The sequence below is a fragment of the Hyaena hyaena genome, unplaced genomic scaffold (genome assembly GCF_003009895.1).
Source record: "Hyaena hyaena isolate Hyena2069 unplaced genomic scaffold, ASM300989v1 scaffold_782, whole genome shotgun sequence".
Taxonomy (NCBI): Eukaryota; Metazoa; Chordata; class Mammalia; order Carnivora; family Hyaenidae; genus Hyaena; species Hyaena hyaena.
The window spans coordinates 129861-156928 of record NW_024081415.1 but is presented as its reverse complement, the minus strand read 5'-3'; the positions used below and the strand labels follow the sequence as shown (position 1 = coordinate 156928).

The window sequence follows — 27068 nt, the reverse complement described above, 5'->3', positions numbered from 1 at the left end:
GTAATAAATTGGGCCATATTCAGAACAGAATTCTGTACTATGGCATGTAAATTTACCTTAATTCTGTGTCTTAACTAGTAATGCTTCCAGTTATTACTAGATTATATATCTTGGTTGTATTTTTAAATATTCTCCTGGAAAAGAGATTTTATGATAGAGCTCTTACTGTGGGGATTTTGACTTTAGCTTAAAAAAGCATCTATTCTATGTCACTAATATACTAAGATGCGAAATGGAAAATTTTTATATTCATAGCTAAAGAGCTCTTGTAAATTGCTGAAACATGAAATAACCAAATAAACTTTATTTTTGAAATGGGTTTCTTAAAATATGTAATGTAACTTTCAAACCTGCTTAACCATAAAGAACTACAGTGATTTCATAACATGAAGCACAGTGTGTATAAAACTATGTTGCATAAAATGTTCCCCTGCTAAAGTAAGAGGAAGTTTCCAGGAGACATTTTCATAAATCTGGAAACAGTTAACCTATTTTGATGATCTCTCTCATTCCATTTACCTGAATAACCTGTCCTGTCTTCCTCTGTGTTTGGAGTTTATAAATTTAATTTGTTGAGTCTGTATTTTGAAATGGTCTTTCATATATAGTACAAAGTTCAACAATTTTTAGAGAAAATGGAATGATAATATTCAGATTAAGAGTATTTCTAAGTTTTGTTTTATTTGATAAGTAAAACAAGACTAAAGTGAAGGAGACAGAATAATTGATACCGTATTTTTATGTGAGGAAACAGAGACATAATAAATTTAAATGACTTTTGTTCAGGGCCACTGGTCCCCACGTCTTAGGAACTGTCATTTTGAAGACAATTGAGAAGTGGCTTCACTTATGCACTCATAAGAGTGGGAGCTTCCCCACTCTGTGAAACAGACATCCAATTGTGTAGATGAGGTCACAATACACTTTGAAAGCTATTTAGACTGCTTATTTGCATATATGTTGACTTTTCATAAGTGACCTTGAGTTGACTTTTTGTGAAAAGTCCTTACCTTTGCGTGCATATTTGGAGATTTGTGTCATATTAAAATACAAATCTATAAATCTCAATGGTGTGTTTATATTAGTATAAAGACATTAGTACAACAAAAATAATATTACTGTTATTTATAAATATGGAGTTGATTAAATTTATTTAGGATTAGCTAAGACTGAACTTTAATTTGAAAACTGTTTTTAGAAAGCTGATTATATTTGAATTTAAACTAAAACGTTAGTTTAAAAGTATACATTTGTGCTGTTCAATTCAAAGAAAACAAAGATTTTTGGAAAGTTGTATGGAACTGATTCTTTGCATGAAGTGAGAAAAGCCAAATAATTTATATCTCATTAAAAAGGATTTGGGTTTAGTTTATCAACTGCTTATATGAGTGAATATTGATGTTACATAAGGTATGTGTAAATTTGTTCCTTTGATGTTTGGTCTTTTGAGTATCTACTGAGTAATCTAAGATACTGCTAAAGGTCTTTCCCCACTGATGATGCAGAACACACATCAAGTCTTCCCTGCCTCACCTGTTGATGGTTGGATTAGCATTACCAGCCAGGTAATAGGACAAAGGAAAAACTATATACTCAAAATTCACTGTACATATAATGTACATACAGTGTTTGTAAGAACATTTAACAAAAAAAAAATAAAGAGGAGAGGAGAGGTCAGCCTTTCTGACTATCCTTCAGAGCATTATTAATAAATCCATAAACTGTGAAAATGCCCACCTACTTAATAAAAATGAAAGGAAGTACTACTTTCCAGATCTTGACAAATCCTACTTAGCTTAATAAAATCTGTAGTATCACAATTTTTAAACTTAAAGTGAGAGAAGTATTAGAATTTAATATTTTCACGTTCCCTTAGCTGAATTCTGAAAATGAATGTGACCTGATACCTTATTTTGACAGGTTTCCAATTATTTTGTTATGTGCATAGATATGTTTTATGAATTTTATTCCCTTTTGCTTTGGCACCTTTTAAAGTACACTTTATTTCATAATCTTTATTGACTAGAACAACTATGAGTTGACTCTTCCTAAAGATACTGATGAAAATCTTAATAAGCTAAAGTGGCATCTGTCATAGTAATGAGGAGCTATACGTTAAATGGCTTTAAAGCCACTATTCTTAGGTTACTGTTGTACAGCTCTAGCTAAATGTCCTGGTTTCTTTTCTTGCTCTGCATTTTCTCATTTTCCATGTAGTAGCTAGAGAGATCTTTTAAATGCTTATCAATTATATATCATTCTCCTACTTAAATGATCTTGCGATACATTTCAGTATTCTTTTCTCAGCCTATGATGCCCTACATGATCTGGTCCTTGTCTTTCCACAGTTCTTCATCCCTCCTCAACACAGCCCTCCTTGCCTGCTCTGGCAGCCCCTCTGTTCTTCCTTCCCTTGAATACGCCTACTCTTTTCAGCCATAGCGCTTTTACATGTGCAGTTACCTCTACCTGAAACCACCTGCCCCTAAATCATCTTAAAGACGCTTCTTCCTTCTTGCCATTCTGATGTTAGCTAGAATGTCACATCCTCAAGGAGGACACCCTAACCACCTCATCAGAAATAACATCCCCCCCTCCATCGTTGCCATATCACTTTGTGTTTTTCTTATAGCTGAATCATTTTGTTCAGTTATTGTATTGATGTTTGTTTCCCTCCTTTCATATGTAAATGAGCAAAGTGATGAGGGTGATGCCCCTGTCTGTTTTGCATACTGCATCATAGGCTCTTGATACATATTTGTCGAAATAATAAAAAATGTTGCATGTTAGAGGGCTTTGTAAATCCCGATGCATATCCAATTATAAGACACAATTATTAGCTAAGCAAGGGGACAAGTCTTTTATATATACTTGTCTGAGTAAGCTGGATAAAAACATGTTATGTGTGAGTGTGTGCTGTCATTAAGTATAAGTAGCTAAGTGGTCACCTGAAGTTTATGGAGCACACATTTTGATACTGATTCATTTTCAAACTACTGTGCATCTTCTGTGTTGGAAATAATTAGAGTCTGTGAACTGAAGTGAAGGAAACATTTACAATGCTGAATAACCCAAAGTGAAGACAGGGGTATCTAATTAGTCTTTCTTGTGACAATCTTTTTTTTTTTGGATTAATATTCTTCTCTTTGAAAAATCTAACAGTGGTGCTTATGTCACCGACTCTACTGATAATTAATAGTGTTCACCATACACCTACACATATTCCTTCCAAAATATTCTTGTGTAATGCCACTACTGGAAAGAGCAATTTCAATTACAGAGGAGCGATTTTGAAGTATATATCATGTGGTCTATTATAAGAAATGTGTCCTTTTGTAAAAGAAAAATCTCTCATAGAACATAATAGTTTATGTAACTTTCCTGAGGTACTGTTTAACAAAACATTTTATGGATGCTTCATCGGGACATGACTTCATAAAGAGGCAGAACTAGCACTCATCCACATTTTCTTTTTTTAAATCCCTAAGATGTTTTCCTGTACTATTTCCGCCCTAGTCACAAGCTTATTAACTTGGGAATGAGGTGACAGGGGCTTTGTCTTCGAATCTTGTAATTATAATTAATAGTAAGTTAAAGGGAAGCAGAAGCTTATATTCAAAGTTTAAAGTAAAATGACTTTGTGGCACTTAGGGCAGGTGCCAGGAAGATATTAAGTAAGAGCTCATTATTATTAATTAGAACTTCAGGAAGACATCTTTGAGAAGCAAAGTCATTTTATGGTTACAAGAGGGGCACCTCTATTTGTGGACAGAGCTTAGGGAGAGGAACTGTGCTGATCTCCTCTCAGGAGACCTATGACCTGGCAGATGCTTTTCCCAGTGGCCCACAACTACTTTGTCCCAGTTGTATACACGACAACAGGAATAGGAGTCAGCGTATACATACTGTCCACTGTTTCCCTCAATGCATTTCTTAAAATCATATCATAAACAAGCACAGAACTTCTTTATGTTTACCTGTGAAAGTTTTATATTTGGGACCTGCATTTTCACCAGATGATTTAACATAAAATAAAGCCCAGCAGTGACCAGTGTCTGTCAAACCACATGGAAATATCATTTCTCTCTAAATATCTATAATTTGAAGTATTAAATTTACTACCCATGTTCTTTAAAAGAAGCATGTATGGTTTATAGAAGTTAAATACATGGAAGACCAGATTACGATGAAATAATGTTGAATAATATAATAGTTAACATTTGTGGAGAGCCAACCATGTTCAGATGTTGCTTTAACCACTTTACATATATCAGCTTATTTTATCCTTACCACACCTCTATGAATGATTTGTATTTTTCCCTCCTTTTCACAAATACGGAAACTGAGGCTGAGAGGTTATACAAAATAATTAGCTATTAAAGAAGTGTAGGCCAATAGTCAAACTAGGCATGCTGACCTCAGTGACTGTGCTGTGATAACATTCACTGAGGTTTCATTACTTGTTCACCACTACTCTAAGTCCTGTACATGTATTTACTTATTTAATTCTCAAAAAAAAATATGAGGTTTGTACCATATTCTTCCCATTTTTCAGATGAGGAAGCTGAGGAAAAGGCTAGGGAAGTGACTTAGCTAAGGATGCCTAGCAAGTGTAACACTGGAGTAAGAGTTCAAACTAACATCTTACTCTAAAGCACACACTCTTAAACACTAGTCTACTCCATACCATGGTTTCTGTTCCTGTTGTCATCTAAAAAAGGAAAAGGCATCTGAGGCTCTGAGCTCATTCTACTGAGAGACTTGGACTCTGGAGACAGTCTGCTCATATTCATGTCTTCACTCTGTCACTTGCTGGCTTCATGACCTTGAGCAGATCACTTAACCTGCACGTGCCCCAGTTCCAAAATTGGCAAGATGAGTATAATAGTAGACAGAACTCATAGGGGGATTAGGACCATTAAGTGAGTTGATGTTTGTAATTTTGTAATCAGGAACTGACTCCTATAAAGCGTGCATTATTTCTCCTATTCTTCAACTTCTTGAAAAGACTGAGAGATAAGCAGAATTATAAAAGTTGAGGCCTGAATATACTGGGAAAATTCTTAGTGAATTAAAAGCCTGTGGAATCAATGCTTACTAAATATCCTTCTATGCTTCCCTTTACAGAGTGCTATATGGAAATTGGTGGATAATTCCTAGATATGTTCTTTAATTCTGTTAACAGGGACTAAATAATTTAAACATTTATGTGACATAATATCTCCAATTTCTGTAATGAAAATGTGTTAATGTTTATAATGTACACATCAAATAATAAACTACAAAAGACTGATACTAGGTAGAAGTAGCTAAAATCATGAACCCCAAAGTGAGACTATCTATCCTGAGTTCAAAGTCAGCCTCCATCCATTACCACATGTGAACTTAGGCAATATATATAATATCTCAACCTCTCTTTACTTAGTCATGAAATAACAAAACTAATTGTACCAAAGTCAATCACTCAGTCAGACACTTGACAAGCATTATTGAGTAGCTGCTTTGTGCCAGCCACTGTTGGGGTTGAGTATACAGCAAGTATATAGCAAACAGACAGACCTAAACTACTGCCCTCCTGAGCTTTCATTCTACTTGTAGGATACAAAAAAAACATACAAATTCTGATGTATGTTCAATTTTCAAACAATCCTAGATATCATTGCTGTTCATTGGCAATGGAAAGGAAGAGGAGGAAGATTTCAGATACCAGTGCCTCACTGCAGAGTTGATAATAACATGGAACTTATATACCTTGGGAAATTTTTCTGGTCCATGACCTTTAACTTGTGTTCCCCATCTTGATCTGAGTTGGGATTTGCTACTCTTAATCGGGATCTTTATCACTAGGACCCAGTATTTGCTGATATACTTATCCAATGACTAGTTCAATAACAAGTATTGATTGATTGATAGTGATGAAAAAAATATTTTCTGTATATGCTGGATATATTTCTCTTCATTTAAAGACTTTTTCATGAATGAATTAAAATATATTCTTTAAGGAATAGAATATTAGTTTCTTGACTGAAATTTGTTCAGAATGATTACAAGAAAACTCATTTAAAGACAAGAGGTATTTTTTTTTAAAAAGCCTGTGTTATAAAAGGATTACATGAGCAAAGAAGCCAGAGAGTCTGTTGAGTAGGATGAGACCATGTAAAATGGAAGTGGATGTTACAGGTGCATTGGAGGAGGCCCCAAATTAGAAGAGATCAGGAAGAGCCTGGAAAGAACACTTTCAAGACTGATTAACTACCAACAGGATTGTTTATGTATTTTCCCTTAACTTCTACAAATAGCTCCCCTCACAAAAGTCATTTTGGAAACTTATCTTTCAAAGTCTGTAAAGACATCAATGATTTTAGTTATCTTACTTAAAGAGGGTAATTTATCATCTAGTCAAGGGTGCATGTGTCTGCCAGGAAAACTGTAAGCCAACATATATCATACTCAGTAGCTTCAAGGATTTGGTTTTCCTTCTTCTCTGTGTTTGAATATAGAATTCATTTCAATCTGACATTTTTTACCTCTCATCATAATTTTCTTCTAATTAAGTTCTATAAATGTATCCTCTATCCCGTTTGAGCTGTAATAAATTCCTTTCCTGAGTTGGCCTTCTGAAAGTCACAAACCAAGGTTGTGATGAATTGCAAAATGACTAATTTCCCTTTTGTGCTTATTTTGATCAGGAGAACGCTAGGGAAAAAGAGTGTCTCACTAGAAAGAGGGTCCTGGTCATAGTGGTTACATGCCTATAAATTGAATATTTCCAACACTGACCCCAGAAGATTTCCAAAACTATATCGATCTAATGCAGAACATAATTTTTCAGCCCCAGATTCTGGGATTTTAATGGCATTACTGAAAAGGATCTATCATGAGGAAAATTTTGCTCTCATGTAAGCCCTCGAGTTAATGATGTAGGTGTGGACTGAGACCATGATGTCATTGGGAATGTGATTTCCTAAAGTCTATATTGCAGAAGAAAGGAACAAGACCATTCGCAGAATGGACTGTGGGAAAACTGAATGTGTAATTTTTATTTTTTTAAGTCATTATTTGTTTTACTTCACTATATAGGCAAGTAAATGCATTATGTCTTTGATTTGAGATGGCTATGTTGAAATTGAACAATTTTTTGGTAATATATAGGCTAAAATTTTAATAGGTGCTTAACATTGGGCACATTTGTTCCTATTATATTGTAAAGCATAGATGAAACTCTATATAAATAAGATTAAAGCATTGCTGTAGATAAAATATCAGGCATTAACCTTGTAGACTCTTGATTTTAGAATGATATAACTCCAATATTTAAATAGCCACAATGATCATAGCCCAGTTCAAATAATACTGCTTAATGTGTTAATCATTAATTTTACATACTTCTTTCTCATTTCCATCTATGCCTTTATAGAGTGGGAATTGCCTTATGCATCCTGAATTCATTACCGTAATTTGTGTACTGTGCATTGACTGAAGCCAGTTTAAGTGGCATATTAGCACAGAATTTGAGCTTCTTCGTTTTGTGTAGATAGTGGGCCATGGAGTTAATGTTTCATTTATAGTATTTGTTATAGCTCTGATAATGTGGTTATGATTCATGATCTCTTCCTAGATAATGTCTGATTTAAGATACACTGTAGTCTGAAAAGAATTTTGCTTTTCTATAATAAGCATGCCTACTGGTTCAAATATCCTAATACTGAGTTATCATTGGTATAACATTTCTTCTATAAAAGAAAAATCAGAATTATTATTTTCAAGTCAGGATTAAGACAGGAACATTCACCTAAACCAATCATCTTATTTACAAATGAGGATTCTGAGATCCAGTGAAGTTTGTTAGATTTATGATGATCATTAGAGACGTAGCCAAGAGATAGAACCTGGCTCTTCTGACTTCTGAACCAGCACTCTGTGAGTGGTCCTGCTTGCTGAAGTGGGATTGTTTGTTGCTGTTTATCCACTGTTGTTTTGTTTATTCAAAATGTAGAACAATTTGATATTATCGCCACATAACTCTCTTTTCTTGTGTCTCCCTGTGCAGCATCATCATGCACCCCTGCAAAGACATCCTGATCTCCTGTGGGGAGGACCGCCTCTGGAAAGTGGTGGAGCTCCCCAAAGGCAATGTGCTTCTCACAGGATTTGGCCACACTGACTGGCTTTCTGACTGCTGCTTCCATCCCAGGTCAGTGCACACAATTCCCTGAACCTGCCTACTCTCTCTAGGAATGCACTTCCTTACTCTGCTTCTATCAGTGTCCTGTTTTTTTTTTTTATTTTTTAAACTACTTTATTTAAGTATGAATGACATACAAAAACTATGCAAAGTTAATGTATGGAACTTGATAAGTTCAAAGATAAATATACATCCTTGAAACTACCACCACAATCTATGCCATAAGCATATCTACCATCTTCAGAAGTTTCCTTTCATCTGCACTATTATTATTATTATTATTATTTATTATAAAATTCTTAATGTAATGTATACCCTCTTTTTAAGTATATGATACAGTATTGTTAACTATAGACTCTATGTTGTACAGTAGATTTAGGACTTAGTCATCTTATATAAATGAAAGTTTTTACCCTGCTGGCTTTGAACTTTCCTCTCTGCAACCTCACACCTTCTCCTGAATTTTGAGACATGTAGAGAAATGCTCTTGGGCTTTCATTATACTGACTTTAGATTGATTGCTTTTGATATTTGGATCATGTAAAACTTAGTCCACATGCTGATGCACTAACAAAAGTATTAAGTTTCCCAGGACAAGCATCATTAATGCTCCTTGTACACACAAGCTCTGACAAGAAACATGGATTTCTAATCAAGAATGCACGCCAGTGTTTACTTTGCTTCCAGTAATCTTTAGGTTTTCCTCTTAGAATTAAGTTATCTACCAAAAAGGATCAGAAGGCGATGATCAATTTCTTTGCAAATTTAATGACACTCAACATATTAAAGAGAACAAAACAAAATTGAAAGCATCGAGTCCTATAATTTCTGAAGTCACTGAATTTTTGTAACTAGAGGCCAAGGGCACAGAGGTAAAGATGTTGTTAAACACTTCGATGCATTATTTCTAGTGGCAGAAAGCTCTACCCACATTTGTTCCTGGGACAACTCCTAGCCCCAATCCTGACTGTATTCTCTTACTCATCATCTTGTGCATCATCTTGTTTAACATTTGTAAATGCTGTTCCATCTAACTCTAACAATCTCTGGTCTAGGTACTCTAGGAGACTTATAGTTCTTGGTGCAATTTCTAAACCACCTCCCCGGGAAATTTTGTTCTTAGGAGGACCTATATTCGTTTAGTTTCCTGTTTTCACAAAACTCTCTCTTTTATTTTAACTATTTTTGTCTTATCCTTCATATGAAAGCCAATGAAATTAGATTGAAATAAAAATAAATGAAATTGTTGAGAAACTTGTGAGTTAATGAGAAAAGTCAGCTGATTTATTTTAATTTTGGGGAATCTTCTCAAAGTGTGATTTATCTTTGGTACTAAGTGTAAATCACATATTTGGTATATAGTTACAAATCCATTCCACCCCTCACCTTTTAGGAATATAAAGCCCATCTTGCAAACAGAGACAACACAATTAGAAGTATAGTCTATCACTTATGTAGCATTCTGGACATGCTAATCAGATTTCCATAAATCCCTATTACCATGACAACCAGTGACTCAGAGATTTTTCTCATTAGTGCTTGACCAGCACAAGGTCCTTTTAATAGATCTTCCTGTTTTCCCACTCAATTACTGAAATTAAAATGAGATGAAATACATCATTATTCACTCATAACATGAATTTATATTCACTACTTTCTTTGGGAATAATTGTGGTGAAATGTAGCTACACTGTTTGCTTTTTCTAGTGCTTAGTGTAAAAATAATGAGGAAAAAATATATTTAACTTTAAATGTTTTTAAGTGAGAGATACTGAATAGCAAGTGTTCTTTTTGTAGAATTAATGAAAAATAATAAATGTTTATCAGAAACAACAAGAAAAGAACTCTTTTATATTTGGGGTAGAGTTCAATTCATAAAGAGTTTATATTTGAAACCTCAAAATTTTATAATGCTTAATATATGAAATCAACATTGAAGATTATATATACATATATATTCACACATATATAATATTTATGTTTTCAAATTTGTTATACTTTCTGAAATTTAAATTTGTGACATTTGGTTTTTATTTCGGCTTGGTAATTGGTCAGTAAAAAAATAGTTTTTTTTAATAGTTTATTGTCAAGTTGGTTTCCATATAACACCCAGTGCTCATCCCCACAAGTGTCCTCCTCCATGCCCATTACCCCCTAACACTCCCTCCCACCCCCATCAGTCCTCAGTTTGTTCTCATCATTCAAGAGTCTCTCATGGTTTGCCTCCCTCCCTCTCCCCCAGTATTTTCCCCCCTTCTTCTCTCCCATGGTCGTCTGCTAAGTTCATCCTAATCCTCCTATATGTGCAAACATATGGTAGCTGTCCTTCTCTGCCTGACTTATTTCACTCAGCATAACACCCTCGAGTTCCATCCATGTTGCTACACATGGCCAGATTTCATTCTTTCTCATTGCCATGTAGTATTCCGTTGTACCACATCTTCTTGATCCATTCGTCAGTTGATGGACACATAGGCTCTTTCCATGTTTTGGCTCTTGTTGAGAGTGCTGCTATGAACATTGGGGTACATGTGCCCCTATGCATCAGCACTCACGTATCCCTTGGGTAAATTCCTAGCAGTGCTATTGCTGGGTCATAGGGGAGTTCTGTTGTTAATTGTTTGAGGAAGCTCCATACTGTCTTCCAGAGGGGCTACACCATTTTACATCCCCACCATCAGTATAGGAGGGTGCCCATTTCTCCACATCTTCGCCAGCATTTGTAGTCTTCTGATTTGTTCATTTTAGCCACTCTGACTGGCATGAGGTGATATCTGAGTGTGGTTTTGATTTCTATTTCCCTGATGAGGAGGGATGCTGAGCATCATTTCATGTGTCTGTTGGCCATCTGGATGTCCTCTTTGGAGAAGTGTCTGTTCATATCTTTGGCCCATTTCTTCACTGGAATGTTTGTTTTTCCAGTGTGGAGTTTGGTGAGTTCCTTATAGATTTTGGATACTGGCCCTTTATCTGATATGTCATTTGCAACTATCTTTTCACTAGTAAAAAATAGTTTATGATTGAAGATAATATTTTTTATATTTTTCTATGTACTAATCTACAATTTAAAAATTAAACAAAATAAATATGATTCCAATATCATACTTAATAAGTAGTTGGATCTTTCACTGATGAATGCAATCTTTCTCAGAACCCATCTTTGTGATCAGCTTGATTCTGTTTCCTTGGAAGAGGTTCAGAGTGGATATACTACATACTGACATCTGTCTAATTCCCGTGCTCAGTAAAAAAAGAAACTTCTGTATTTTCTTTATGTTTAATTGTGGTTGTTCCTAGTTGAGTATTTTCTGTAACTTCCAGCTGGATGTGTTCCTGATTACTATGACATTCAATGCACTGTCTCTTCTTTCACAATGACATAATCCAAATTTCTTTTAGGGATCAATCCTACTTAATATGACACTGATATAACCTGACTTCCCCAAATGAGTCTTTGTTGTCCTGTTTCCTTTGCTATAATGTTATACCCAGATTGCAGTATCCTCAACGACCAGAGACCACAGGGGAGACCGAGTCACACATGCAAAAGCAAAGGGCTCGAGCTGGGGCTCCCAGACCTCACCAACGCAGTGGATCTGTGCTGAGAGCCCCGAACAAAGGCAGAGTAGAGTTTTTATAAGGTTTGTGACAGGGGAATTACAGAAGTTGTGACGTGAGAACAATGACCCAGTCGTAATTATACAGCATTATTGACAGCAGGTTTAACCATACATGTTATCCAGAGTATCTGTTACTTTTCGCAGGATCCAATTACAACATTCAGGGTACCCTTAAATTCAACCAACCATAAAGCGAGCCTAGAGTCTTGTTTGGCGGCTAATGGGTTAACTTTTACATTAGGCAGCTGAGATTTATCTATAGTTGCTGGCCTTTCTTGATTGGGCATTGCCAAGGTAGTGTGGTGGAGTGAAGTGGTGGGCAGTTTCTTCGGCCCTGGGCAATGTGTAGCTGCCTGATAGTTCCAGGGAAACTGAAACTTAGGCCTTCTAGTTTAGAGGGGAAACAAAGCCTATTATGGAGTCAGTCTGGTTTAGACTGGTGTCCTTACAATAGCAGACCACTTCAGTGCATAAACAACAAATACAATAGGAAAAGTAATATTAATATCAGGCAAAGAAGGATTGGCAGGTGAAAAATTAACAGAGAACATAACTTCTCACTTGAGGATTCTGATAATATGATGTAGAAATAGATAAAATAAAATATCTTATAAATACAAGAAGATTCTCACAAAACCATAGTTATCAGAGTAAAAGACTTCAGAGTATCTCTGTCAGTTTTTAATCTGTCAAGTAAATAAAATTATAATTGAATTAGAGGAATTAATAAAATATCATTTTAACGGTGAAAAGAGATTTTTGAAATCATTTATTGTTAGTTATTTTTGAATATATAAATATTACACCAAAGATTTAAAATAAATGAGTTCTTCAGAATAGAAATCATGTAATCTGTAATTTTAAAACAAAACTCAGTAATAGAAGAAAATAATAAATATATTAAAATAAAACCTACATTAATAAAAAGTAAAAAAATGAATATTGGGTCACAGAGGAACAATAAACTGTCATCACCTGGTTGGTAAACAATCATTACCACAATACTCATCAAATATCTGAGATATAACCAAAGCTGTATTCAGAGTAACATTGATGGCTTTAAATGCTTCATTAAATGGTTTAATAAACACACACACACACATGCACACACACACACACACACACACACACATACACGTAATGAAAATAAGTGAATTATGTATTCAAATTAAAAAGTATAACTGGTCAACAAAATGTAGAAAAGCCAAAGAATGAATAAATGAAAAATATAAATAAATTAGAACAAAAAAAGTAAATATGGGTTAAACTAAAAGCCTTTGTGAGAAAAAAATAATAAAATATGAAACTATTATAATAGAAGTAGATACCTCACAAAACTGCTGGAAAAATAAAAGTGAGAAAACAAATATAAATGTTAGTGATTCATAACGAGTTAAAGCCACAGAGACAAAAAAACCATATACAAGTTTGGAATTTTTGATAAAATAATATATTTCTACAAAAATAAACATTACTATCACTGAATCAAGATTAAATAGAAACCCAGAATAGATTAATAACAGTAGGAAAAAAACAGCTTGGAAGTTCTACCTTGTATTACCATCTGGAGCAATTTCATTAAAGGCTAAGTTTTAAAAACTTCATTTAAAAAGTCATTTAATTTTTAGGTTCATTGAAATTTTTGAAAGAAGGAAAATAAGGAAATTTTATTCCTGGTTTTAAAAACATAGCAAAAACCCAATTCTAAACCAAACAAATATTGTTCCCCTCACCATAACTATAGGCTTATTTCACAATCATAGATGCAAAACTTTTAAAAAGAAAGTAGAAAATGAAATTCAGTCATATGTTTTTTAATAAGCAATATACAATTGTAATGAAAAGTGTGGAAAACATAAGTGATACAACTATGAGGACATTATATTATAAATTATCATAGTATATAAATATTAAAAATTATTTTAAGATGGTTGGATAAAAATCTAGCATCTGTACTTAAGGCACATATGTGTGCAAATATTGGTAAGTCCCATGCTGGAAAGTGACAAGAAGAATGGATTTTGAGCAGCTGAACAGCTGGGAAACTAAGAAGATATAGAGGGTGAATGTAGAATCTGGATGCCATAGAGTTAGATGGGTCAAAACAGGAATGAGTGCTTATAGGTATTAGGGCAAAGTGGGGAACATAAAACCAAATGGCAAAAATACCTGAAATAGATAAAATCAACATAGAAGTAAGGCCTGTCCAGGCTCTCATATATCTGTGCAAGCTTAGTTACTTGTTCACTTGGTGTTTATTCTCAATAAATGTCAGCCACGTATTTTTCTTTTCTTTAATGATAATGATTATATTTTATTAAAACTACTTGAACACTGACATTTTCTAGCATATTTGTAACCCACAAAAAATGTATGTAAAAAACTTTTTTTAAAATGTTTATTCATTCTGCTCTGTTGACACAAACAAAACCCAACATGGGCTTCAATCTCACTATCCATGAGATCATGACCTGCCGAAATTAAGAGTCAGAAACCTAACCAATTGAGCCACATAGGCATCCCTGGAAAACTTTTAATTATAGGCATTGGACCAATATTATACAGAATATACAACTCATGGCATTTAAAAACTCTTGTTACAAAGGACCAATCTCCCAAAGGCTATTTTGCTTCAAAATAATACTATCCACAACACTGATCATTACCATAAGTTGTTTATAATAGAATTGATTTTGTTTGTATCTAAGTTTCTAACTTCCTTAGTAGGATTTGCATATCAAAGCAATTTTTAGGAATGGTGAATGGCGTTGGTAACTAATCACGGTAGAACTGGCTTTTATTACATATATACCACTAGATGGCAATCACACATTGGTAAGGTAATGTACCCTATGCATTTACATGGTAATGGAATGAATCAGCTGTGAAAAAAATTCTTCAGTCACTGAAAATGGTGAATGAATGGAGCAATGCAGAGAATGTGCATTGGTACTGTGTTTGCACTGCTGAAAGAGTGAAATGTACAATGCCACAAGGTAGAAACTGTAAGCATACTCCAGTGCAAGATAGATGTCCTATTCTAAATCTCTAACAACATGGAATCAGAGTTTCAGGTTACCCATGTTAGAATCCTAGCTTCACCTTTGCTAGTCAGGTCAGTTTTCTCATCTGTGAAATGGGCATAATAATAAATATCTACTTAGAGGGTTGATGGTGAAGGTTAAATGCTATATTAAAAAAATCAGGGGCGCTTGGGTGGCTTAGTCGGTTAAGCGTCCGACTTTCGCTCAGGTCATGATCTCGCGGTTCGTGGGTTCGAGCCCCGCGTCGGGCTCTGTGCTGACTGCCAGCTCAGAGCCTGGAGCCTGTTTCAGTCTGTGACTCCCTCTCTCTCTGGCCCTCCCCTGCTCACGCTGTCTCTCTCTCTCTCCTAGAAATAAAAAAAGTTAAAAATTAAAAAAAAAAAAATTAAAAAAAATAAAAAAATCAAATACTACTGCCTAACATGTATGTTCAATAAATGCTACCCATTATTATTTTTATTCAGTGATAGGTATTTTGAGAATTTAGAGATAACTCAGATTTTTAAAAAAATTGGTAGCCTTAAGCACAATGGGATAAGAAAGGAAGAATGTGTTGTGATGTCTGGGTCCCACCAAACCCCATTAGAAAAATGCTGTTAAGACATATTTTATCAGTTAATAAGATCATATCCAAAGTTCTTGCCAAGTTAAACATCAAAACAGTTATAAATTGAAAAATAAATATAATTAATGTGAAATATGTGTTATATATCTATTCTTAGCTCTTACCACATTTTGTTTTTAAAGAAGAGAGAGAATTCTTCATATTTCTTATTTTTTTTTAGGTTTTAGATTACATTTGAAGAAGAATTTTTTTTTGGCCAGAAACATCAAAAAATGCTTTTAAAAGTAATATTTTTAGTTTGTTTTTTGAGGAGTGCAAAGCATATAGTGTTGAACGTTATATATCCACAGACACGTTCTATTATTGCTGGTCCATTTAGACAAGCTTTGGGCCATTGAAGCACAGAGTTGCATCTAAATTTCCATGTTAATATCATTAGATCAATAAAACACACACTACACTACCTTAATAATATACCATCTACTTTTTTCTTTTATCAGGGAACTGCTCAATGACAGGAAGGTAGTTTGAGTGTAAATACAATGCCCAATTCTTTGATGCTTGGGGTTGCATTTTCTTTTGTATTCACAGCTTATTATGTTAAACAGCATGTATCTTCCCAAATATCTCTATAAAACGAAACTATTTGGGATTAGTGGTTTAAACAATTTCAGAGTGCTGCATTTTTTCCCCAAGTTCATTGCCTGAAGAGAAATAGACCTTACAGCATCCTGTTAAACATAACTTCTACCTTTATAAGCTGATTTATGAATTGTAAATAAATAGGCCTCTAAAAAACCCCTCATATTCTCTCTTCTCCATACATGCTCTCTATTCTTGTATTTATATAGTGCCTAAAACCATAGTATGAAATCTCCTTGACAAGTGTATCTTTAGTTATTAAAAAAACAGAAGAAGCATGAATAACCTTTTTATTTGCTCTAAGCATGAAGCCAGGGGTTCAAATTTGAAAGCATAATGAAGAGGTCGACGTACAATTTCCATAAGATTGGAATGTCCTGCTTCTTTCTGAGTTCTAGAGGTAGATACTTTGATGATCAGGAAATCTCAGTAGATTTTTGCCAAGATAATTTTGAGATATACCTGTTAAATAATAATGGTTTACTTTACATTCTTTGAAGATGTCTATATAATGCTTTTCTTCTTAGTATAGTTAGTCATTTTTGTGTGAAGAGGATAATCTTTGAATAAGTAATAGCATTGTTATTTATTTTTTTTGTTTAATTTTAAAAGTAGTAATGATCACCACAGAGAAAAGTGTTGGAAAATGATAGTCTCAATGGCTCAGTGAAAAGTTGGAAACTCTGCCAAAGGGCCCTCCTCAGGCAAATAGCAGGATGTGGTTCTTCATGAGAAGCACCTCCTAAAGTGAGATTTGTTTTTAAGTATGAGTGTGACAAAATCCACCTATGTCATTTTATTTTATTTCTGATAGCCTACTTGCTCATTTGACAATGGGGATAACCTACCTCATTAGATTTACATGAAGGCTGCATGAGATTTATGTAAAACATTTAACTGTCCTGAAATTAGATTAAGCATTTGGTAACACTAGTATTGTTGGTGTTGTTGGAAAGATTTTTGCCTAGATCATTTTTTCTGAAACCAATATTGTCTCCAGGTCTATTAGCCTCTCTACCTCTTTGTAGTAGGAAAAAAAATCTGGGGAATATTATAAGTTCACTAATGACAGGGTCCATATCTTACCCATCTTTGTATCCTAGGAATATAGCATATCAATTGAAACATTATAAGAAATAGATAAATACTTACTTAATTAAAATAAACAGAATTGAAGAGACTAGACCTGGAATATGGTTACTTTTCCCCACTTCTAACAGTCTCATTTGTTTATAGGGATATACTCACAAATATGCACATGCATACACACTCACATGCATACCACTCATTGTTAATGAGATCATTTTATCAAGTCTAATATTCTTCATTTGCCATAAAAACCCTAAAATATAAAATCTTTTCTGAATAATGCTACCATGAGAATAAACTTTACTCAAAACCCCAGTCAAAAGGGGAAACGCATGTCGAATGGTAGAATAAGAACCTTCAAAAATTTCCTCCTCCATAAAAGCAGAGATGATAAAAATTGTCACCATCAGTTTTTTTTAGAAGTTAACCAAAGGCCTGTAGCCACCCAAGGATTATTTAGTGGAGAAAAATTACCCCCTTCCTATTCCTCTCTCCCCAGTTCTGTAGTAGCCTTGAAACTAAACTGCCTCAAAATCATGGTGGCTTGAAAACCAGTACCCGCAAGTAGAGGAACCAAACAAATTTGGAGATCACAAAGTCCCATTCTCAGATAAGTGTCACTATTTGTACTTTCTGGAAGCTCCCTAGAAATATCTATTTGCAGAGCTTGTTTTTATCTGACCTGAGTCAGAACTTACTTTGTGTGAATGGGCCATTTGACAGGGTATTTGTAGCAAACAATTAGTAGTATGTGTTTAATCTTGCAGCTTCCAGAGGCAGCAGTAACAAACAAGAGGATGATCGAAATTCATTCATTTATTTATTTATTTATTTATTTATTTATTTATATTCAAGTTCGTTAACATACGGTGTAATCTTGGCTTCAGAAGTAGAACCCAGTAGTGATTCATGTCTTACATATGACGCCCAATGCTCATCCTGAAAAGTGCCCTCCTTAATGCCTGTCACCCATTTAACCTATCCCCCCACCCACCGCCCCCCTCCAGCAACTCTCAGTTTGTTGTCTGTATTTAATAGTCTGTTATGGTTTGCCTCCCCCTCAGTTTTTGTCTTATTTTTCCTTCCTTTCCCCTATGTTCATCTGTTGAGTTTCTCAAATTCCACATATGAGTGAAATCATATATCTCTTTCTCTGACTGACTTATTTCAGTTAGCAAAATACCCTCTAGCTTCAACTATATTGTTGCAAGTGGCAAGATTTCATTCTTTTTCAGAGGATGACCAAAATTCTTAAACAAAAAAGCAGGAGATTCCAGTAGGGGCTTTGAACCCCTGTCATATTCCTGGGAATATCAGAAGATTCATGGATTTGGAGGGAGTATGCATGCCTAGGAAAGAATTGAGGAAAATCAAATCTCTCACCTCTGATTAACCTGTTGTTCAAGCAGAAAGCAAAGGCAAAGGCTGAGTAGTAAACTTCCAGAATGTTGAGCATGTGCCCCAACATGCATGCAGAGCTACTTACCAAAGACTGGATGACTCATTGATTCAAGGCATTTATTAGCTTAAATAATTAGCTTAAAAAAGCAGATTTCTGTGTCGCACACAACAAAGAATATATACTTTATTGAATTATTCCAGGAACGTCACTAAAATAAATAGCAGTAACAAACATCAGCAATGACATACACTGAAGAGGAGGCAGTCTGGTTTTAGATTTTACATACTACTTTAAATGTCAGGTTTTCAACAATGACCAAAAGTAGAAAATATTAAAAGAAGCAAGACAATGTACAGAACACATAAATCTGTTTTATTACAAGGTGGAATTAAAATTGCAGGTGAAAGGCAGCAGGGTGACTCAGTCAGCTGAGCATACAAATCTTGATTTTGGCTCAGGTCATGATCTTACAGTTCATGTGATTGAGCTCCACGTCCAGCTCCATTCTCTTAGTGAGGAACCTGCTTGGAATTCTCTCTCCCTCTTTCTGCCCATCCCCTTCCCAAAAATAAACTTTAAAAATAAAATTGCAGATGAAATTAATATTTCGAATCAGTTGACATTAAGATATGAAAATTATCCTGGAGGTGTCTGGGTGGCTCGGTCAGTTAAGCCTCTGACTTCTGCTCAGGACATGATCTCACAGTTTCTGAATTTGAGCTCCATGTCAGGCCCTGTGCTGAGAGCTCAGAGCCTGGAGCCTGTTTCAGATTGTGTCTCCCTCTTTCTCTGCCCCTCCCCCACGCATTCATTTTTTGTCTCTCTCTCTACCTCAAAATATAAAAATTAAAATATTTTTATGAGACTGACACACTACCTACTGCACTAATGAGGCATCTAACATTAAAATATTTTTTTAAAAGAAAAGAAAATTATCCTGGATTATCCAGGTGGGCCACAGGTAGTAACATGTATCTTTTAAATGTGAAAAAGGAAGGCAGAAGGAGTCAGAGTAACAGTGGTGTAAAACTGTGAGGTAGGAAAGGGATTCCCCCCTCAAGGCACCAGAAGGAACCCATTCTTTTGGTACTTTAACTTCAGCACAGTGAAACTTATTTCAAAGTTCTAGAATTAGAAAATAATAAATATGTGTTAGTTTATGCCATGGACTGTGGTACTGTGTTATAACATACATAAGAAGAAAACTGAGACATGAGTCCTGCACTAGTCTTATTAAATTTGTTCCTGAGTATTCTGTTCTATTCATTTGGATGCTGTTGTAAATGAAATTGCTTTCTTAAGGGAGAGAGGCAAACCATGAGAGACTCTTGAATGCTGACAAAAACTGAGGACTGATGGATGTGGGGGGGAAGGGGGGTTGGGCATAGAGGAGGACACTTATGGGGATGAGCACTGAGTGTTATGTGGAAACTAATTTGACAATAAACTATTTGTAAAAAAAAATAAAAAATAAAAAATAAAAAAATAAAAAAACCAAAAAAACAAAAATAAACTTAAAAAAATAAAATAAAAAAATCTTAAAAAAAAAAAGAAATTGCTTTCTTAAGTTTCAGATTGTTCATTGCTAAGGTCTAAGAATACATTTTTGTGTATTCATCTTGTATCAGTACACAACCTCATTTACTAATTTTATTATTTTGGGGTAGATTTCTTAGAATTTTCTGTATATATTATCTTTACATATTACTTGTAAAGATAATTTTTCTTTTTCTTTCCCAATAGAGATGCCTTTTATTTCTTTTTCTTATCTAATTGTTCAGCTGAAACCTCTAGAACAATGTTGAATAGATATGGGAAGAACAGAAGTCCTTGTACTGTTGACCTTAGGGAGAAAGTGTTCTTTTACTACTAAGTATGATGTTAACTGTGGATTTTTGTAGATGCATTTATCAGGTTTAGGGGAATTCCTTTTTAGTCTTAATTCTGTGAGTGTGTTTATCATGAGAGGGTGTTGGATTTTGTTAAATAACTTTTCTGTAACTATTGACATGGTCATGTAGTTTTTAATCCTTTATTTTATTAATACAGTGGTTTTCACTGACTGTTTTTTGTTTGCTGAACAACTTTAGATTGCTTGAATAAATGCTATTTGGTCATGATATATAACCCTTTTAACAGGTTTCTGGATTCAGTTTGCTAGTATTTTGTTGAAGATATTTGCATCTAGATTCATGAGAAATATAGATTACAGTTTTCTCGTGATGTCTTTATCTGGTTTGGAAATCAGACCAACATTGGCCTCACAGAATGAGTTGGTAAGCATTTCCTCCTTCTATATTTCTTGGAAGAATTTGTGAAGGTGGATATTAAGTCTTCTTGAAAGATTTGAGAAAATACATCAGTGAATCCAGAGGGTCCTGGGTTTTTCTTTTCAGAAAGGTTTTGATTACTAATTCAAATATTTGAGGAATTCACCCATTTCATCTAGGTTATTGAATTTGTTGCCACATTGTTGCCACTTGTATTGCCATGTTGTTAATAGTTTCCCAAATAATCCTTTTTAATTCTGTAAATTTGTTAGTAATTCCCTTTCTTTCATTCTTGATTTTAATAGAGTCATCTCTCTTTTTCTGTTGATCAATATAGCTAAGGATTTGTCAATTTTGTTGCTTTTTTCAAAGAACCAGCTTTTATTATTGATATTCTATGCATTTTTACCCATTTCATTTATTTTCACTGTAATATTTATTCTTTCCTTCTACTCTCTTTGGATTTCTTTTACTCCTTTTCAATTTTCTAATGTGGAAGATTAGGTATCATTTGAATTCTTTCTTCTTTTACAATGTAGTATTTGTAGTTATGAATTACCTTTTAAGCAGTGCTATGGGGAACATTCCATATGTGTTAGTATGTAGTGGTTTTTATTTTCATTCATGTAAAATTATTTTCTGATTTTCCTTATAAAATTTCTTCTTTGAGCCATTGGCTCATTTGGAGTATGCTGTTCGATTTCTACTTATTTGTGAATTTCCCAAATTTCCATCTGTCATTGCTTTCTATTTTAATTCCATTGTTATTAAATACTTTGTGTGATTTAATTCCTTTAAATTTGCTGAGGCTTTTTTAACACACTAAAAAGTTATCCTGAAGAGTGTTTGATGTGCATATGGGAAGAATGTATATTCTGATTTTGTTTACTGGAGTCTTTGATAGAGGTCTGTTAGGTCTAATTGGCTTACAGTGTTAAGTATTATATTCCTCCATTGCTCTTTTATATTCTATCATTAAAGTTGAGAAATCAAAGTCCCCAAATGTTATTGTTGTATTGTCTACTTCTTTCATGAATGCTGTCACTTTTGCTCCATGAATTTTGGGTCCTACATTAGTTTGTTTTATTGTAACATAATGTATGACACAAATGTAACATTTAACAAACATGACAAAAACAATACAAGTTTATTATTCTATAGATCTGGAGACCAGAAACCATAAATGGGTCTTACCAGGCTTACCTGGATACTAAAATGCTGTAGCCAGATGGAAAAATAGTGTGGCCCTTTTTCAAAATGTTAAATATACAATTACTATATGATTAAGCAATTCCACTTATAGGTTATATCCAAGAAAATTGAAAGCATATGTTCACAACAAACTTCTATGTAAATGGTTATAGCAGCATTATTCATGGTAACCAAAACATGGAAATAATCCAAATGTCCATCAATTGATGGAACAGATAAAGAAAATGTGATATATTCAGACAATGAAATATTTGTTTAGCAATGAAAAGCTATGAAGTACTGATACATGGTGCAATATGAATGAATGTTGAAAACATTACAGTAAGTGCTTAGCAGGAACTAGGAAGAGGAAAAAATGAAAAGTAACTAATCAATATGGGTTTTCATTGGGAGGTGATGGAAATGTTCTGAAACGAAATAGTGGTGGTGGTTATACAACTCTGTAAATATACTTCAAGCAATTGAATCCATCCTATAAGTCGGTGAATTTTATGATATATGAAATGTATATCAATGGAGCTCTATTTTAAAAAACAATTACAGGTATATATACAAATAACATTTATCAAAAACCCTGACTTGTTATGATAGGTGGATATAGAGTAACTTTTATTAAATTTTAGAGGGCTTAACATATATCCTTCTTACAAAAGTTAATGATTTATATTTTAAAATATTTTAGAGGTACCTAGATGGTTTGGTCAGTTAAGCATCTGATTTTTGATTTCAGCTCAGGTAATGATCTCATGGTTGTGAAATTGAGCCCTGAGTCAGGCTCTGTGCCATCAGCACAGAATCTCTTTTCTCTCTCTCTCTCTGTCTCTCTCTCTGTCGCACCTCCCTGCTCATGCACGTGTACTGTCACTTTCTCTCTCTCTCAAAATAGACATTTAAAAATTTTTATAATTTTTTTTTATAAATTGAAAAATAAAAATATTTTAATAAAAGTAATGCTACATATTGGATAGTTTTAAATTGATACTTAATATTTTGAGCACCATTCTGGACATAGAAGAAAAATGAAATAATTTTTGTGTACAGTCCTTACCCAGATATCCAGTTTAATCTCTGCAATTAATATACCCACACACATGCACACACACACACATGCACACACACACTCGCATATTCTACATTTTATGTATAAACTACATTAGATATAACACTACAGGTACATTAAATTAGAATATGTATATATATTCTATACATATATATATTCTGTTGGTACCAATTTATACTCCTTTCTATAGTATATGAATATCTATTCTTGCCAGCTCTGACTTGTTATATTTTTTTCATACTCTTGGAGTATAATGAGTATGCCATTGATATTTGAAACTGATCTTTTCTTATATATTAGCTATTTACATTTCTTCTTTTGTGAATAACTTTCTTAACATTTTTTCTATTTTTTAAGAATTTTATTTCTTTAGAAGAACCCTTTATTTGTTAAATATAACCATTTTGTATATATGATACATAAAATTCTCCCAGACTTAGTCTTCAAATACATTTTTGCTTCTGGAGTTTTTTGTTTGATAAATATCTTTATGGTTTATTGTTTTTCTTGTTTGATATTAAATCTTTCTACAAGTTTATGTAGCATTATTTACCAATCACTTATTCTTATGGCTCTCTCTTTGCCCTAATATATGTAAAAGCCAACACTTCACCATTTATTCTCTAATTTAGAGTTCTTTCTTTTATAATTTCACCATTTAATCTATTTTATTAACTTTAGAAATATTTTTAAATGTTTTTATTTATTTCTGAGAGAGAAAGAGACAGACAGCGTGAGCAGGGGAGGGTCAGAGAGAGAGGGAGACACAGATCCGAAGCATGCTCCAGGCTCTGAGCTAGCTGTCAGCAGAGGGCCCAACGCAGGGATTGAACCCATGAACCATGAGATCATGACCTGATCTGAAGTAGGACACTTAACTGACTGAGCCACCTAAGTGCCCCTATTTATTTTATTCTTAATGTAACAAAGGAACATAACTATTTTTTCTTCCCATTAAGAACAACATGAGTTGTAGGTTTGAATCAAACTCTTCTTTTTATTGTTTATCTTTATGGCCAAGACTTATTTTGATATCAGGTGTTTAAAAAACTCTAGGGTATTTGTATACCAATATATTCAATATCTTCTCTGTTGGGTGGGGTTCACATCTTAGCAATTATTGGATTTTATTCAAGCATTGACTCATAGTACTTCCTAATTCAAAGACTCTTAATAAACAATTGTTTTTATTTTGAGTAAAAAATGTTGACTCTAATCTTTGTGTCTAATTCAAGGCATTTTTATTCATATTATTTTAATATAATTATTTTTTCTGATTCATCTTTTTGTTCTTTCTTTCTGGCATTGTTCCTGTATTTTATTTGATTTCTCAAGTTTCTCAACTATTTATATCAACTTTATCAAATTTATCCCTTCGCCCTCACTCAGGGGTGAAGTTAAAAAAAAATATTTTTGAGGGCACCTGGGTGGCTCAGTCAGTTAAGTATTCAACTTCAGGTCAGGTCAGGATCTCACAGTTTATGGGTTTGAGCCTCGTGTTGGGCTCTGTGCTGACAGCTCAGAGCCTAGAGCCTGCTTTGGATTTTGTGTCTCCTTCTCTCCCTGCCTCTTCCCTACTCACACTCTGTCTCTCTGTTTCTCAAAAATGAATAAACATTGAAAAAGTTTTTAAGTATTTTTTACCTTGAAATTAACTTATTTCTTTAGCTCCCTTGAATATTTAGATAATTAGGTTTTTCATTGCTCTATGGAAGAGACATGTAATTATGATTCTTATATTTGTCTGTAAGCAATTAAGTACCATACATGTAACCCAGTTTAGCATTGATCTTCATAGTCCCTTGGAGAGCTAGGAACCAGCCTTTGACACCCACCTTCTTCTCCAGGTCTCCAGTTCACATCCATGAATGTCACCTATTACTGCCACTGTTGGGGCCCACCCTCAAAGAATTCCAATTGGACCAATATGAAAATCCCTTATTTCACTGCCAGAGAGTTGTCATCATATGCAATTCTGATGTTTCCACCAGACATCAAGGTTTGATTCCAGTCTGACTTGTTGCATGGTAGGCAAATATTCACTTTCCACATATAAAATATTTTTGAGCTGTGGATTCATACTCAGCAGACTTGACAGAATGTAGCAATTTATATACACCTTCTCCCTCGCCCCCTCAACTCCCAACTTGGGACACAAGAGTCACATAGCTCAGAAAGCACTTTTTTTGTGCAGCCACACTTAGCTCCCTTGAGTCTTCAACTGGTTGCTGATGCATGTTCAAGAAACTGACACTTGCTTATCTGACCAACCTAAGAAGCTGTCATAGTCTTCCTCTTACAAAACACTTCTGGATAGGTAAGCCACACATGATACTTATCCAGTTAACAAAAAAACATTTGAATACATGGAACTGATACATTCAATTTAACAAAATACATATTCAACATATAAAATTATTTCTTATTTTTAATTCCTTCCTTTGTTGGGTTTATCATCCCATATCCATCTTTAGAAATGTCCCATCTCCTAATGCATTGCATGAGCCTCATTTCGGATTTTTTTTAACCTCACCTTTTCTAACCTCATAGATACTAACCTGTTTGGTGCTGAGTTATCTTGAACATTTGGCAAATAGGATTCAGCAGTTTTCTTCTCTCTCTCTCTCTCTCTCCCTCCCCCCCTCCCATTCCCTCTCCCTCTCTCTCTCCCTCCCTCTCTCTCTCTCTTTTGGTTAGTATATTTTAGAGGGTTTTCTAAAATCTGTGATTCTTTAAAATTGCCCCATTCTTCTGACTTTTAGCATTGTTTTAAAGATCTTATGGTTTAAGATAAAAAACTAGATGAAGAAAAAATAAATCAATGGGAAATGGTCTAAGTGTGCTGAATTTCCATTTATTTTTACATGCCCCTTCTAGAAAGAAGTCTTAAGGCTTCATGAGCTTTCTGCTTTTCTTAGACTTCTGGTAAAAAGGAAAGCCTACTTCTGAGATTTATTTTATTCAGATCTAGAGGGAGCTCCCACTGGGTATTCTGTTTATCATTTAGACACTTTTTCCAGAAAAACATTCCTTGCTGCAATGACCTTCTGTGTATTATGACAACTAGTCCCATAAATTCCCCCTCTCTTCTTTGAAGAGGTATTAGTGGGGTGTTCCAGGTTATTTTTCCCCCTAGGTACTTCTTAATGTTCCTGTTTTTATGGATGGGAAACTGCAAACCAGACTATTATGCATTCTCCCAACCAATTTTGTATGCAGTGTATTTAGCAAATATTTTTTTTGAAATCTTGGGCATTTGATGACAAGTTTCCTAGTCTTCAAACTTAGAGCACATTGCTCTTTGTTTTCATCTTTTCCTGGTCATTCTTATAAACTCAGGATGGGGGAAGTAAAAGCCGGGTCTATGTCATAATCTTACTCAGAAGCCCACATTTATTTTTAATAGATGATTAAAATTGACCTTTGAGGTCATTTTTATTCCTGAGTTTTTATATAAGCAAATTTTGCTCTAAGACTGTTTTCATAAGCAAGAAGTTTCTCAGGTCAAATAGATGCTGTCAAAATAATGACTCTAGGAACTGTTAAATGTCATGAGAAACTAACATTTTGCCTCTAGTTAAACCAAAAATCATTCAACTGTATCTAAGCTGTAAAGAAATATTAGCTTGTATGACCTAACCTTGCTGATTGATGGCCTGATTAAATTACAGAGGAATCCTTGGTGGGTCACTGCAGTTTTTAGAAAATTTTGTTGCTTCACAAATACCAGGAAAGCTCACAGTCCTCATTTCATAAAGGTATTATAATATATATGAAACTGTTCTGATTGAGAAGATGTAATACCTTGAAAGACAACATAAGCTCTGACAACAATATTATTTCATATTATAATACAATATGAAACTTCTAATTGAGAAGATGTAACACCTTGAAATACCACATAAGCCCTGAGGTCAAAAATTGTCATTTTGCGTCTATAATGTGCGTTGATGTAAATGTGCAATCCATATGGGCAAAC

At 34.1% G+C, this 27068-nt stretch overlaps 1 protein-coding gene across 1 annotated transcript in view; it reads left to right on the top strand.

Annotated features, from left to right (window-relative positions):
• The window catches only part of LOC120221484 (sperm-associated antigen 16 protein-like), a 430699-nt gene that overhangs the window by 306803 nt on the left and 96828 nt on the right, over positions 1 to 27068 (top strand). Inside the window, exon 3 of the mRNA XM_039218886.1 lies at positions 8051 to 8194. Within this exon, the coding sequence (XP_039074817.1) occupies positions 8051 to 8194 (144 nt within the window). The remainder of the gene's footprint in view (positions 1 to 8050; positions 8195 to 27068) is intronic.